The sequence below is a fragment of the Phycodurus eques genome, chromosome 13, assembly GCF_024500275.1.
Source record: "Phycodurus eques isolate BA_2022a chromosome 13, UOR_Pequ_1.1, whole genome shotgun sequence".
Taxonomy (NCBI): Eukaryota; Metazoa; Chordata; class Actinopteri; order Syngnathiformes; family Syngnathidae; genus Phycodurus; species Phycodurus eques.
In genome coordinates, this window is record NC_084537.1 from 5389714 (window position 1) to 5403833 (window position 14120).

The 14120-nt window shown below is 41.1% G+C and overlaps 2 protein-coding genes across 3 annotated transcripts; one reads left to right on the forward strand and one right to left on the reverse strand.

Moving 5' to 3' along the window:
- Positions 1–457: 457 nt before the first annotated feature.
- LOC133411590 (crystallin J1A-like) lies at positions 458–5187 on the reverse strand. Of its 2 annotated transcripts, none has more exons than XM_061694138.1 (10): positions 5120–5187; positions 4926–4989; positions 3697–3873; positions 3295–3393; positions 3108–3200; positions 2866–3022; positions 1511–1626; positions 1307–1384; positions 1043–1182; positions 458–892 (listed from the first exon to the last, which is right to left on the reverse strand). In XM_061694138.1, the coding sequence occupies exons 2-10, from the start codon at positions 4987–4989 to the stop codon at positions 794–796; spliced, it is 1023 nt and encodes a 340-aa protein (XP_061550122.1). In that variant the 5' UTR covers positions 5120–5187; the 3' UTR covers positions 458–793. The 2 variants fall into 2 exon arrangements, with proteins under 2 accessions (XP_061550122.1, XP_061550123.1); XM_061694139.1 differs by having other exon boundaries at positions 4926–5000; positions 5120–5162.
- Positions 5188–6600: 1413 nt separating this feature from the next.
- casq1a (calsequestrin 1a) lies at positions 6601–12569 on the forward strand. Its single transcript, XM_061694932.1, has 11 exons — positions 6601–6915; positions 8358–8451; positions 8583–8683; positions 8784–8895; positions 9136–9209; positions 11068–11198; positions 11285–11330; positions 11460–11514; positions 11631–11731; positions 12036–12110; positions 12223–12569. The coding sequence occupies exons 1-11, from the start codon at positions 6679–6681 to the stop codon at positions 12475–12477; spliced, it is 1281 nt and encodes a 426-aa protein (XP_061550916.1). The 5' UTR covers positions 6601–6678; the 3' UTR covers positions 12478–12569.
- The last annotated feature ends 1551 nt before the right edge of the window (positions 12570–14120 follow it).

Here is a 14120-nt window from a genome sequence, read left to right on the forward strand (position 1 = left end):
TTTTTTGCTTCATATATTATATAGCTAATCAGGTTTTTACGATAAAACCATTCAATGTCAAAAGCTGGTGTTGCACTTGCCGATAATGCCAACAGTATTTTTACTCCATTAGTCAAGCTTCAGTTGCCTATTTACAGTACGTACGTCATACAGCCTGTACCCAACTATAAAAACAATTACAATGACAACCTTAATGTTTTTCTCAAACAATATGTCTTCAAATATAATTCAATAAGACCATGGGATTCGTTTGCACTTCAAAACCTGAACAAGAGTTGACAAGAATTTTGTGACCTTCTCAACTGCTTTTGTAAATAATTTGTTACTGGCCAGAAGAATTCCGTTGCACAATATAGATCAATGTACAATGTGTTTTTTTGTTTGTTGTTGTTGTTGTTACGAGTCAACATCCGTGAAAACAGCAGAATCAAAATCCAACGAAAACACTCAGCACAGCTAATCTTTCATTTTTTATTTTTAGTTCAAGAGTAGCAGACAAATCCATGAAATGAGCAACTGAAGCAAGCTAAACATTCATCAAAACAAAAACATCCAACTCTTGTCAACAATTTAGACAAGAACCTTCATTGACTGCTCTGTGAAAGTTCAACTGTTTACAGAAATGTTCTCTATCAAGGGTGTCTGAGAGAGAGAGAGAGAGAGAGAGAGAGAGAGAGAGAGAGAGAGAGAGAGAGAGAGCGAGCGAGAGAGAGAGAGAGAGAGAGCGAGAGAGAGAGAGAGAGAGAGAGAGAGAGAAAGAAAAAGAAAGAAAGAAAGAAAGAAAATAAATAAACTACTGGTGGTGTTTTGTTATCTTCCTGCTGTGCTCCAACACAGATTCATATCGCTGAGTTTTGGAGGCCCAGGCAGCTGGAATTCCCTCAAACCCAAGCTGGAAGAATTAAAAAAAAAAAAAAACACACACACACATTTAATAAATAATTAGGCAAATAACAGTAGTATTAGTAGTGTAGGGTGTGTACATTTGTAGTGTGCATTTATAGTGGTAGATTTGAAATACTAAATGAAGAACTTGTCCTACCTGAGCACCAAGACAAGCCCCAATAAAGGAGCCTCTGCTACAGGTGCATCCCCCACAGCGCATGGTTTCTCTGACTGCCTGTTCATAGTTCTTGGCTGTAAGGACTCCATGCAACGCTGCTTGGAACGCACCTGGCAAACCTAAAGGAAGCCAAATCAGATGAGCATTTGTTGATGAGATAACAGCTAGATTTCGGTCTTTTTTTTTTTTTTTAAATTGATATTTACCAATTTAAAGTTAAGACAAGCAAAAGAGAATTGATACCTCAGGTGTTGGGGAAGATGGCTGGAATAAGCTCCTGGGGGGTTTTGGATAAATTCTCCTTTACCTGAAGAATATGCCCTGAAATTGGACCCACAAAAAATAGCCACACTTCAAACTTTACACGTTATTCGTCACAGTGAGGTTTGCTCAAATGAGTCAGTAACTTTGATTCAGTACCACAACAACATATTGTAGCACACATACCAATGACAGCTCGGTCCAAATCCTGTGCTTGTTTTCCGTTTGGATCATTGAGCTGACCGAGAACGGCCTCCAGAGCTTTCGGATCCGGACCATTTAGGATGAAATACTCCAAGAACCTGAGGAAAATACACCAATGTGGAAGTAGAGGTACAGTGCAATAACATATTCAATTTTGGATATGCGATATTTTGTTTTCTCTTGATTGCTGACACCGGTAAAGCTTTGCTGCCAAGCCCTTACAGTGCACAACATGAATGAGGGTGCCCACTTCGGAAGTAGGCTTTTTATCAATTTCTCAGAGAACACGAAAACAATGTTCACAATGTTGATGACGATTAGAATCACCTCCGGTTGAATTCTTTTTTTTTTTTTTTTTTTAAATACACGTTTTTGACTTGTAGACGTTCATTGGTGTGTACTCATGCACAACATTGAATAACTTTTACAAATAGTGTATATAAAGCTCATTAAACTAGTACAAAAATATAAAAAGGTTTCTTTCAATTGTTCAATTCAAACAGTCGAACACATTGCACATTCATTAATTACAAGAACATATTTTCTATATTAAAAATCATTTGGATTGTTTTATAATTTGTAATATTATAATTTCTTGAGATTGTGGATTTGGGGTTTTAAAAACTTTAATCATCAAATTATTTAAAAAAAAATAATTCTCTCCAGGTACTCCGACATTCCAAAAACGTGTGGTAGGTTAATTGAAGACTTAATTGTCTGTAGGTGCAAATCTGAGTGTGAATGGTTGTTTGTCTATATGTGCCCTGTCATTGGCTGGCGACCAGTTCAGGGCGTACCCCACCGCTCACCCAGAGTCAGCACCCCCGCGACCCTAGTGGGGGCAAGCGATACGGAAGGTGGATGGATGGCTGGATGGAGTTGCACTTTTTGAATTGACCCACTGAAGTGAGGTTTTCCACTGCACGAGTCAGCATGAAGCGACGGCGTCTTCATGCCAGTGCATGCTCGTTTGCTGCCATCTTGCGAACATATAGTGATACTACATTGAAGGCTTTCTGGCTGCAGCTGCAAATTATGGTAAGATTCATCCCTCCATTTTCTATATGGTTTAACCCTATTAGGGTCACGGGTGAGCTGGAATCCTTCGCTGCAGACTTTGGGCCAGAATCAGGGCACACCGTGGACTGGTCGCCAGCCAATCAAACTAATGTGTCTTTGGAGTATTTGAGAAAGCCAGAGTACCTGGTTAAAAAAAAAACAAAAAAACATGCAAACACAGGGAGACCTTTATTATATATCGCTGGCATCGGCATGACGTACTAAAATCTTATTCTCATCGTGAAGTTGCAGCAAAGTGCTATAAAATAGATACTGACCTGGCAGCTGCCAAAGTCTCTGCCACACACACATCATTGTTTTGTGTGACCCGGACGGCCTGCTCAACCTTTTCCAACATGTCTGGCTTCCCTGCGTAAAAGGCCACTATGGGAGCAAGTTTAGCTATTCCATCAATCTGACAGTCAGTCTCACAACCTGTAGATAGTATAGTATTATGGTTAGTTGTTTGTCTTCATAGTGTCATCACTTACTTCAATCTCAGAGCCAAAGTTTCTTTCACCTGTCTCCTCTTTGTGAGAATCCACATTCTTCAGGAAGCTTTTTAAACTAGCATGTCTCCACGGTCCCTCAATTGGGAGCTGAGGTTTTGGACCTGGAAACAAACCAAGGATTACAAGCAGAAAATGTGTGTATCTTCATCACAAACATCCAGGGTCCTGACTCCAAATACGTGTTTATCTTCTTACCGCCTCTCTGCCTGTAAGGATCATTGACAGGCGTGTCATACTCTGACCCCGGCCCAAAGAATTTTAGTGTGCGCTGTTTCAGATCATCAATATTTAAACCTGATCAGAGGCATTTGAGAAATCAGATTTAAGTAAAAATTCGAATAACAGGAACATCTAAAAGACAACAAGCAGGTGTTTCATGACAAAATAAATATTTCCATTCAGTAATCTATTTTCTACTCCATCTACTTTTGCAGGCAACTTGAACCTTGAAATATTTTTCACGATGCAGTATATACAATTAAATTTACAAATAAAAACATTATACAAAAAAAATGGTGACAAATATTAATAGCATTATGTTTGGGCAGGATGTGGCTGTTGATAATTGCGTGAGTAAGATGTGACACAAAAGTCTACCTTCACGTTCAGACAACGACTCAAGCAGGACATATGCTTGGTCCCCATAGCAGCTCTGCTGGCCCGTCTGTCTCTTGTAGAAGGGGTTGGCTGATTCCGAGTGGAATTCCGGATTCGGCTCCTGACCTAGGATCTCTTGCAGCTTCTGGAGGTCATAGACCCAGTGGAGAGGCTGCGCTGTGAGTTACAAGTCATCAAGCAGCGTAAAAACAAGGTTTTACCCAAATCAGGCATATCAACGGCCTTTCTTATTGTTCACATATAATTGATTGATTTTAGTATTGGTTTTATTTACATATAAAACACACTAGGCGGAACTGTGTTCGGCTGGTTAGCACATTTGCCTCACAGTTCTGAGGACCCGGGTTCAAATCCCCGGCCTCGCCTGTGTGGAGTTTGCATGTTCTCCCCGTGCCTGTGTGGGTTTTCTCCGGGTATTCCACTTTCCTCCCACATCCCAAAAACATGCATCACAGGTTAATTGAAGACTCTAAATTGTCCGTAGGTGAGAATGTGAGTGCAAATGGCTGTTTGTTCCTATGTGCCCTGCGACTGGCTGGCGACCAGTTCCAGAACACCCCACACAACCATAACGCCAATTAAACATGCCGTAACAACCAAGGGTACCGTTGAATGTCAAAGGGATGACTCAGTTTATCTGGTTTGGGTTCAGTACCACTCGACAAATGAAAACCTTTATCCATCGTCTGTAACAAGAAATTCTGATAACCCCAGTGGAGGGATGACAGATTTAAGCCATATTTCACAGTCATGTCACAACATTTAATTGGCAGGAATATTTGGCATTGTTTTATTGGCACGTCGGTTCCTATATGTCGGTATGCACTTTGTTGTTACTAAATGATACTACATATTGATTTATTTGGGAATATTTTGCGGACACCAGTTTGAAAATCTATTCTAATGAGATCAAGTACAAGAGCTGCAGTTGTAGTTTACAAAGGTATAGAAGTGCACCGCGCCATAATGGGCGACTTAACAAATGGTTTTCTTTGTCATTTATTTGAATTGGTGTAATAACACACACAGTACGGTGACTAATATTTTTGGAAATAGTGACACACTAGCGCAGGAAAAACAGATGACAGACATTTAGATATGTTTTGTGACCATTATAATAACAACATGAGCCATTTTTACTTGATCTATTTATTATAAAGAAAAGGACAAATATAAGCATCTGTGTGTATTCTGTCGTGCGAAATTACCTGCTGCATCTGCAACTGCTGATCCCACAATAGCTCCTATTGCCCTGTTAGCCACTGCCGCCATCTGTGGAACAACTACATTGCTTTTTAACAAAGTCGCGAAATGTTTCCAATACTAAACGCAAGCATTATTATTATTATTATTTTATTTTTTTGCAGGTCAATACAATTCAGTTTGTATTGGCAATTCTTACCTTAAACTACTGTTGTGTTCGGCCTGCTTCCGCCATGACAGGAAGCAAAGCATAAGACGAGAATAAATGAAGTTTGTTGCTGCAGCGCCCCTCAGAGGATAGGAGTTGTAACCGCTCAACAACAATGTCACAAAAAGTATGTTTGATCATTGTTGTCATGTTTTCAAAGAAAAAAACAGGTAGCCTAAACCATCACATAATTTCATTTGTTGAACTCAACCATCAACGGGACACTTCTTATGAAATGTTTTATTAGTTTTATATATCTCATGTTAAGTGAGTGCACTGAACTAGTAAAATAATATCAAGGCTTTTAAAAGATTCTATTTTCTCACCATTTTCTATCATGAGTTGCAAGATGTTACTGCTGACAATATCAGCTTTATACGTACGTTGTGAATGTGAGCTGCTGATTGCAACTGCACTTTATATTGTGACACGTTCATTAATTACAGGCTTGTTGAAGTTTACTCTCACTCCTCTTCTTTCAAAAGGTCAGATTTTTCGTTCGTAAGGTCAAGGCGGTCCTAATCAACGCTAATGAAAGCCGAGGACGCGCAGCTTATCCGCATACGACGTGTCATATCTCCATAATGTTCAGCTTGTGGATGTGGAACAGCAGCTGCTGTGTAAATTACACGATGTAAAGTAGCTACGCAGCGGTGTCTGGAGCATGTAATAGTATTATATTCAACTGTACCTCCTTGTGGTATCACTGCAAAATGTTCACAGTTACAGTGAATTAGTTCGATTCGCCATTATTAGTGACAACACACATCGCTGGTTTCAGGTTACATACACTCACACATAGCGGACATCCTCCAACTGTTCCCTTCAAACGAAGACCTGTAATACTGCATGCTGGCATATCTTGCCACAGATAAGAAGGGTGGGTCGCTTGCCTACATTTATTTTTAGTTTCAATTTGTAAAGTATCTTAAGCATACACTGCAAAGGGCACACAGGGAGAGAAAAAAAAAAAAAAGGCCTCAGTCCCCAGTGAAAATCTCGTTTTAGGATTATGCTGTGCAGGTGCCAACTGCAGTAAATAAGACACCAGCACCCCCTCCTGATATGTACTTCTCTGTACCTCATCCATTATTTTTAGCTGAGATCCAATCCGACATCTTCACTTAATATGGGAAAACTGTGCCGCATCTCTAAATGAACGTCTCTTTATTGATTCGGAGCAGCGGTTTTTACAATCAAGCAAGATTTGCATGATTTGCCTCCACCTTCGTCCCGGCCTTCATTTCACCTCTCAACCGAATTTGACATGTATGAAACGTACACTTATACACAAAGCCGTCTCCCTGGCAACCACGCAGGCCCCCGTCTGCTTTTCCCCCACATAGACACACACTAACACCAATTTAGCTCAGCCCCTCTTACCCCCAGTGCCCCAATACCAGTGGCCCATGTGGGTTTTTTATTAAGGTGGATGTAAGAGTTGCTGCTTGCTCTCTTCTGGGTGACGCGGATTGGAAAGGGTTCCTCACACTTACACCGAAGTTGTTTGTGTCCATTCTGAAACTGCAAATCCACACCAGAGAGGAGCCATGAAGTGGACCTGGGTGTTTGTGGGAGTTTTGCTGTCCTTTGGGGGGTTCTCGCTCGGTAAAGACAGCTTGGATTTCCCCGAGTACGACGGCAAAGACAGAGTCCACGACCTCCACGTCAAGAACTATAAGTCTGTGATGAAGAAGTATGAAGTCATGGTGGTGTACTACCATGACCATCCCGGATCCAGCCGCGTCGCCCAGAAACAGTTTGAGATCGAGGAGTTGTCCCTCGAGGTAAGCTTTATATGTGAGTATTACTGAAATAAATATAATGCACTAAAGGGATGTGGAACTTAAGAGAGGAACCTGGGCGACGTTACGTCGGAACAGTGATATTACAAGGTGGGGGAATAGCTTCTCTGAAATGCTGACAGATGAGATCTTGAACTTGTGTCACAAGCCGGCGGCGTGTGATCAATGTCGCCCACCTGAAGCAGAGAGCTGAGCTGTGAGGACTTGCGCATGTCCAGTTTCAAGTGTGCGTCCACTGATACGGCTCCATCCCCCCTTTTGTGCCACACCTTAGGCCGTCTGTCAGCGGTGCACTCAAATGTTCCACCACATCCCCAATAGATAAGCATGAAATCATCACTCCGCTTCGAGTCTCCGCATACAGTGTGCACACATATCAAATAGTACCAAAGACGATTTGTATTTCACTGAACTCAAATGTCACAGTACTTTTGATCCTTGACAACATTGCGGGGACAGTCGTGATATAACAGTTACAAATACTGCACCTATGTAGTGGGAACGCTTCAAGGGCATTATGCACTTTACGCATAGCTTACGCATAGTCATCATCCATCAGTAACTGCGTTTGCAACCATATTCACTTTTCATTTTGACTTAAAAAAAAAAAAAAAAGTCTCTGTATGGGGCGTCAGAGCTCGGGGCTACAAGCCAGCGCCGGAGGTTCTGGCTCCAGTTGTGCCGCCTCAGCTCTGTGCTGTGATTGACACTTGATGCGCTGCACTTGTCAGCGGATCTCGGAGACCTGAACATCACTGCCAACTTGCCAAAATAGTCCCTGAAGCTAGTGTGCCTTTATGGCTATATTTATCCCGAGTTGCTTTTGTGCTAGGTCGAGTACTCCGAAGGGTTGTGTTTCTCAGCATTAATGTATTTATATTCACATTCAATGGATTGAATGTTATTATTAGTAACAGATACAAGGGGTTTAAAATGTCAACGTTTCACAATTAGTCTCACAAAAGTCGTCATTCATTGAGTTTGTCTTTTGAATGAGGCTTGTGATGGAAATCTGACACGACAGTGTTACCACTTTGTATATTTGTTCTTAAAAGGAACAAATAGTATAAATAAATGGAGACTTTTTCAAAGTCAAGCCAGCAAAAGGAGTTGTTCAAACGCTCAAGCAAACTGGGACAGCCCCTCGATCCATTTCCTCGGCACGCCCGTGAATGCAACGCTTCCATTGGCGAAAGTAACGGTCAGTCATGAGGTTCAAGTTTCGTACAGATTTAGAAAGCGCATAAGCAGTGCACAGATAAAGAAGGCTTTTATGGTCATGAAACAACTCGTGGCGACGACTCTCAACGAGACGCAGCCAAACAGTGTAGAAACCGATTGGCACATTAGTTATGTGGCTACATTCAGCACTTAAACTGCACTAACAAAATGAGGGTGACATTTTGAGTTTGCTTGCTTTACAGCTTGCAGCCCAGGTCCTAGAAGAGTTTGATGATGAGGACATTGGAGTGGGACTCATCGATGCAAAGATTGACAAGGCTTTAGCAAAAAAACTGGGTAAACGTGATCGTATCTGTTCGATATATCATTGCTGCATGGAAACTTCTTGCTTACAACTTGACAAAATAAAGTACAGCGGCCGGGTGAGGCCACGTTCTTAACCTTCTGTTTTGGTTCTGACGTCCCAGGCCTCGAGGAGTCCGACAGCATCTTCATCTTCACAGATGACGAGGTCATCGAGTACGATGGAGAGCTCGCGGCAGACACTCTTGTGGAGTTCATCTTTGATGTTCGTGAGGATATAATCACCCGGTTACTAGTTAATAGGCCGTCTCTCACACTGGTTGCCTCTTTTCTCTCTCCTCCATGACCTCCCATTTCCTTCACAGCTCCTTGAAGATCCCGTGGAAATTATTGACAACAGTAGGGAACTGAAAGGCTTTCAGAACATCGAAGAGGACATCAAATTGGTGGGCTACTTTAAGAGTCACAAGTCAGAACGTAAGACTCTGTACTGTGATGGCATGAGAATATATACTGTGCTTTTGCTTTTTTTTCTCTCTCGCTCAACTAATAAAGCCAAGATGAGATCAGACGCAACTTGTGACAGCTAGTTTCCTTTGAGTGACTGCTTTGCAATGAGGATGGAAAATTATGTTGAAAAGCAATAAATGCTCATTTGTATTTCATACATTTGCCGATGCCCTTCAATACTTGTGATGGTTGCATGTCAAATTTCAGATTTTGAGGCTTTTGTCGATGCTGCTGAAGAGTTCCATCCACACATCAAGTTCTATGCAACATTCAATGCCAAGGTGGGTCTTTACAAGCCAAACAATTACCTATATCACATCAATAACACTTCGGGCTCTATTTTTGGGACTAGTGCAAATCTTTGGTGTAACTCTGTGAGGAGGCGGGTTAGACCGGGTCTTGGTAATTTCATTACATCAGCTCCTTTGAATGCGCGCTGGTGTGGGCGTCATCACAGCCGACTTCTATTCTGTCCAATCAAAGCTGCTCCTCTCATTCCCTTTAAAAGCGGTGCAATAGTCTTGCATGGAGATGTAAAGCGAAGAAAATGTATTTATGTAGCGCATTTCATACACAACGTAACTCAATGTGCTTTACATGATTAAAAGCATTCAAAAACCAAGGGGAAAAAACATCTTATAAACATTTAAAACAAAGAGGAAAAACATTAAAATACAATTAGAACAGCATACAGTGCAAGAAATATCATTTAAAAGTGGAAACGCTCTAAAAAGCATGTGAAAAAAGAAGAGTTTTTAACCCGGACTTAAAAACATTCACACATGGGGTTGACATCACTTCTGTTGGCAACTTCTTCCATTTGTGTGCAGCATAATAGCTAAATGCTGCTTCACCATGTTTGCTTTGGACTTTGTGCTCCACTATTTGGCCAGAGTCTGTCGATCTCAGAGCCCTACTGGGTTTATATCCCATTAGCATTTCATTCATGTATTCAGGACCTAAACTGTTTAGTGATTTATAGACCAGTAGCAGAACTTTAAAATCTATTCTAAAGCTGACTGCGATCCAGTGTAAAGACTGTAGAATCAGAGTAATATGCTCAGACGTCTTTGTTTTGGTCAGAACCCGAGCTGCAGCATTCTGAATGAGCAGCAGTTGTTTTATGCTCTTTTTGGGGAGTCCAGTCAGAAGACCATTGCAATAGTCAAGTCTACTTGAGATAAAAGCATGGATGAGCTTCTCCTGGTCTGCTTGACACATGCAAGCCTTCACTCTGCGTATGTTCTTCAGAGGGGAGAAGGCAGTTTTAGTAATTGATTTGACTGTTGAAAGTGAGGTCGGAATCCATCATAACACGAAGGTTTCGGACTTGGTCTTTGGTTTTTAAAGAGCGTGACTCCAGGTATTTACTAACAGCAATCCTCTTTTCTTTATTGCCAAAAACAATCATCTCAGTTTCATTGTGGTTTAATTGAAGAAAATGTTGGCTCTTTCAGTTATTTATCTGTTTTAGACAGTAACACAACACCTCAAATTGAACTGTAGACACTGCTGTAAGGCTCTATATGCGGAAGAGGATGCAGCGATCCGTGCGTGAATGGAGCATTGAAATTTAGCGGGCAGCCTTAATAAACACAGAATGAGCTAGTGAAATCCGCTGGACACTTAAATATGTCTGCGGACCTCATAACCCCTCCAACGATGGTTGGTTTTCACACACACCCGACCCCCATAGTTGCATGTCGGCCAGTATGTGAGATGATTTTAAAAAACTACAATCATAATAATGCATTCGACGAATCAAGTTCTACGATAACCAAAAGGGTTGGATGCCCGCTGATAAAACAAGTCAGACATCCACCACACGTCTGAGGAATTTGAGTGTCTGTCTGCTTGTGCCCCGATCAAAGTCGCCAAAATCTCAGGAGCATGGTTCTATTGTGGGCTTCATACTGAAAGTGCCTTGAGATTGAGACAGGGACGTTTGTTGCGAATTGGTGCGCTCTAAATAGAACACACAATGCAATAAATACAACTGACTTGAATGACTTCACTCCTTAGCAATGCGTCCATTCAATCGGATCGTTGTAGAGCCGTTCCGATTGGATATGCTCTACTTTTTGTATTATAGCATGTAATTGTGTGCGTGTATCTAATTATTTGAACTATTGGCAACAGATCGCCAAGGCTTTGGACCTCAAGCTTAATGAGGTGGACTTCTATGAACCCTTCATGGATGATCCGGTTGTGATCCCAGGAAAACCTTATACTGAGGATGAGCTGGTGAAATTCATTGAAGAAAATGACAGGTGAGTCCAGTTTCTACGAGAAATGGATTCTTCCAGTACAAAAAAAAAAAAAAAGCACAACATATGATTTCTTTGTGCTTTTGAAGGCCAACTCTGAGGAAGCTGCAGCCCCACAACATGTATGAAATCTGGGTAAGAACTCTTGTATGTCTTCCAACACAATACAAATTGTTGAAAATGTTCGCTCTTCAATCAATGTTTAGTAATGGACTCGAAAGTTTGTTTCATGTGGAATATACTGTATTTGTTTTCTGTCCAAAGGATGACCATATTGACGGCGAACACATCATCGCTTTTGCCGAGGAGTCTGATCCAGGTGAGTGAACATCAAACTTTCATTGAATTTATTGAAACAAAACTGAACAAATCAAGTCAAAAGACAGGTAGGACAATGCTGCATTCTCTTCATTTTTGTGGTTCTTTACTCTTCAGACGGTTTTGAGTTCTTGGAGATCCTGAAGCAAGTTGCCGAGGACAACACGGAACACCCTCACCTCAGTATTGTCTGGATTGACCCTGATGACTTCCCCCTGGTAGGATTAGTTCTGTTCGATTAAACTGAATATTAATTGACAAGTTCTTGACATAATTCATTAATGCAAAAAAAAAAAATCCATTCAACCATTGGTACTGAACTGGTTCCCGTAGCTAAATTTTGTGCAGGCGGTAGACGATCAATTGCCACTCAATGAGCTGTTCACTATCAACCTGTGACTGACTCGTTCTCCTTTCAATCGGAGTCAACTGGGATAGACTCCAGCCCCTGCTGTGATCCTGAATAACAAAAGTGGTTGCAAAAATGAACGGATGAACATTCCCTTCTTCCGTTCCCCGCAGCTTGTGCCTCACTGGGAGAAGATTTTCGGAATCGACCTGTCCTCCCCACAGATCGGTGTTGTGGAAGCCGATGATGTAAGTTGATCTTTGATTAAGTGTGTGTTTTGCGTCTGCCGACATTTAGAAGCTACGACGGGTGGGGTGGGGCCGGGTGGGTGATTCCTATTGATATGTTGCTCCGCACCAGGCTGACAGCGTGTGGATGGACATGGACGATGAGGACAACATGCCGTCTGTGGACGAACTGGAGGACTGGATTGAGGATGTTCTGTCAGGAGAAATTGATCCTGATAATGATGACGACGACGATGACGACAATGATGATGACGACGACGATGATGATGATGATGATGATGATGATGATGATGATGATGATGACGATGATGATGACGACGACGACGATGATGATGATGATGACGACGACGATGACGACGATAATTAATAAATTAGGACATAATGTATCTAAATCTGACCAATGCAGTTTTAAAATGCTAATAGGAACAGCAAATACATCTGAATCATTCATTTTCATCTCATCCCTTCATCATCTTAACTAAATTCCGTTATTACTCCCCAATCAATTATTTCATTCATGTAACTCTATTAAAAAAAAATAAAAAATAAAAAAAATAATCCAATCTTTGGCATGTACTGCTAGTGCTTTTATATGATTAAGGTTGGTGTTCTACTAAATACTGGAGGGCTGCAGTATTGTACTGGATCATATTTAATATATGCTCACACTTTTTCTTGTCTTCCTCGGTGCAAAAAAACAAAACAAAACGTCAAGTCAAATCCAAAGGTGCTAGCAGCTTTTTACAGATGGGCGTTTATGTATCACCAGCATACTCTGCCAAATCCTTGTAACACTGTACATCAAATGATGTTTTCTACGACAACGAAGTATAACAACAGCCATATTTTATTTTTGTAATGAGAGAAATTACTGTGAAGTCTTAAATAAATGACAGATTTGGACAGAAACACCAACGACTGCGTGTTTGTACACTTTGTTTAACAATTGATTGACACATGACCCACGAAGGAAATTGCCTATTACTGGGTTGAGAGAACAAACAAACATTCAACTGTGAGCCAGACGTGCTGCTGTAATAATAATAATAATAATATTAATAATAGACAAGCCTGCCGGCCGAAGATAGCTGGGATAGGCTCCAGCACGCCCGCGACCCTAGTGAGGGCAGGCATAAACTGAGCAATATTCTTCATTTGTAAATAATTGACCATCTTCATTTAATAACTGACTGACTGAAATGATGTCAAACCATCTGCCAATATATAAAGATCTCGTCTTCTATCTAAATATCTCGATTGTTGAAAATATAATATCTGCGTGGGGAGAAATTGTCTTTGTAAATCATCGACCACGACAAAAGACAATTACCTAATTTTACTGGTAATGTTGGAATATTATAATTAGTTCTCGGCAGAGGTCCTAGACCGCCTACTGATTTGAAAACAATGAAGTTCCATACCGAGTTTTCGATAGAACTTTATCCATTTCATTTGAAATGACGCGTTTGGAGAGGAAAGATTTAATGCATTAAGGCCACCAGAGGATAGAGGTACAGTATTTATCAAAACATTCTTCTTTATGTAGCTTATTTTGTTTTCATGAATGCATTTTCAGTACTTATCCTCACGGGGGGCGCGGGGGAGCCCTTCCTAGTTCTTTAGAGAAATAAAGAGCTGAATATATTAATCTGGAGAGGCAAACAATAATAATAACAAGAAGAAGAATTTTGCCAGACGTAACCGTTTTAAATTTGACGTCATTATGCCCATAGATTTGACAATGAGATAGATAGCGTGGCTAAACAACGTGCGTTCGTGGCGGCCATGTTGGGGAGGTCGACGTTCCCATGCAAGGCAATGCAGACACTGAAATTAAGTCGTAACATGCTCAACACGGTTGCTGTTGTGTGAACGCCAAAGCATATTATATCAATACACAAAATGTTTTTTTTTTAAAGCAACATATTTACTTTCCATATGAGAGTGACTCCCAGTTCCCTTGTCGTAATTGTGCGGCGTTTTCCGCAAGCGTATGTAGCACAATGTGCC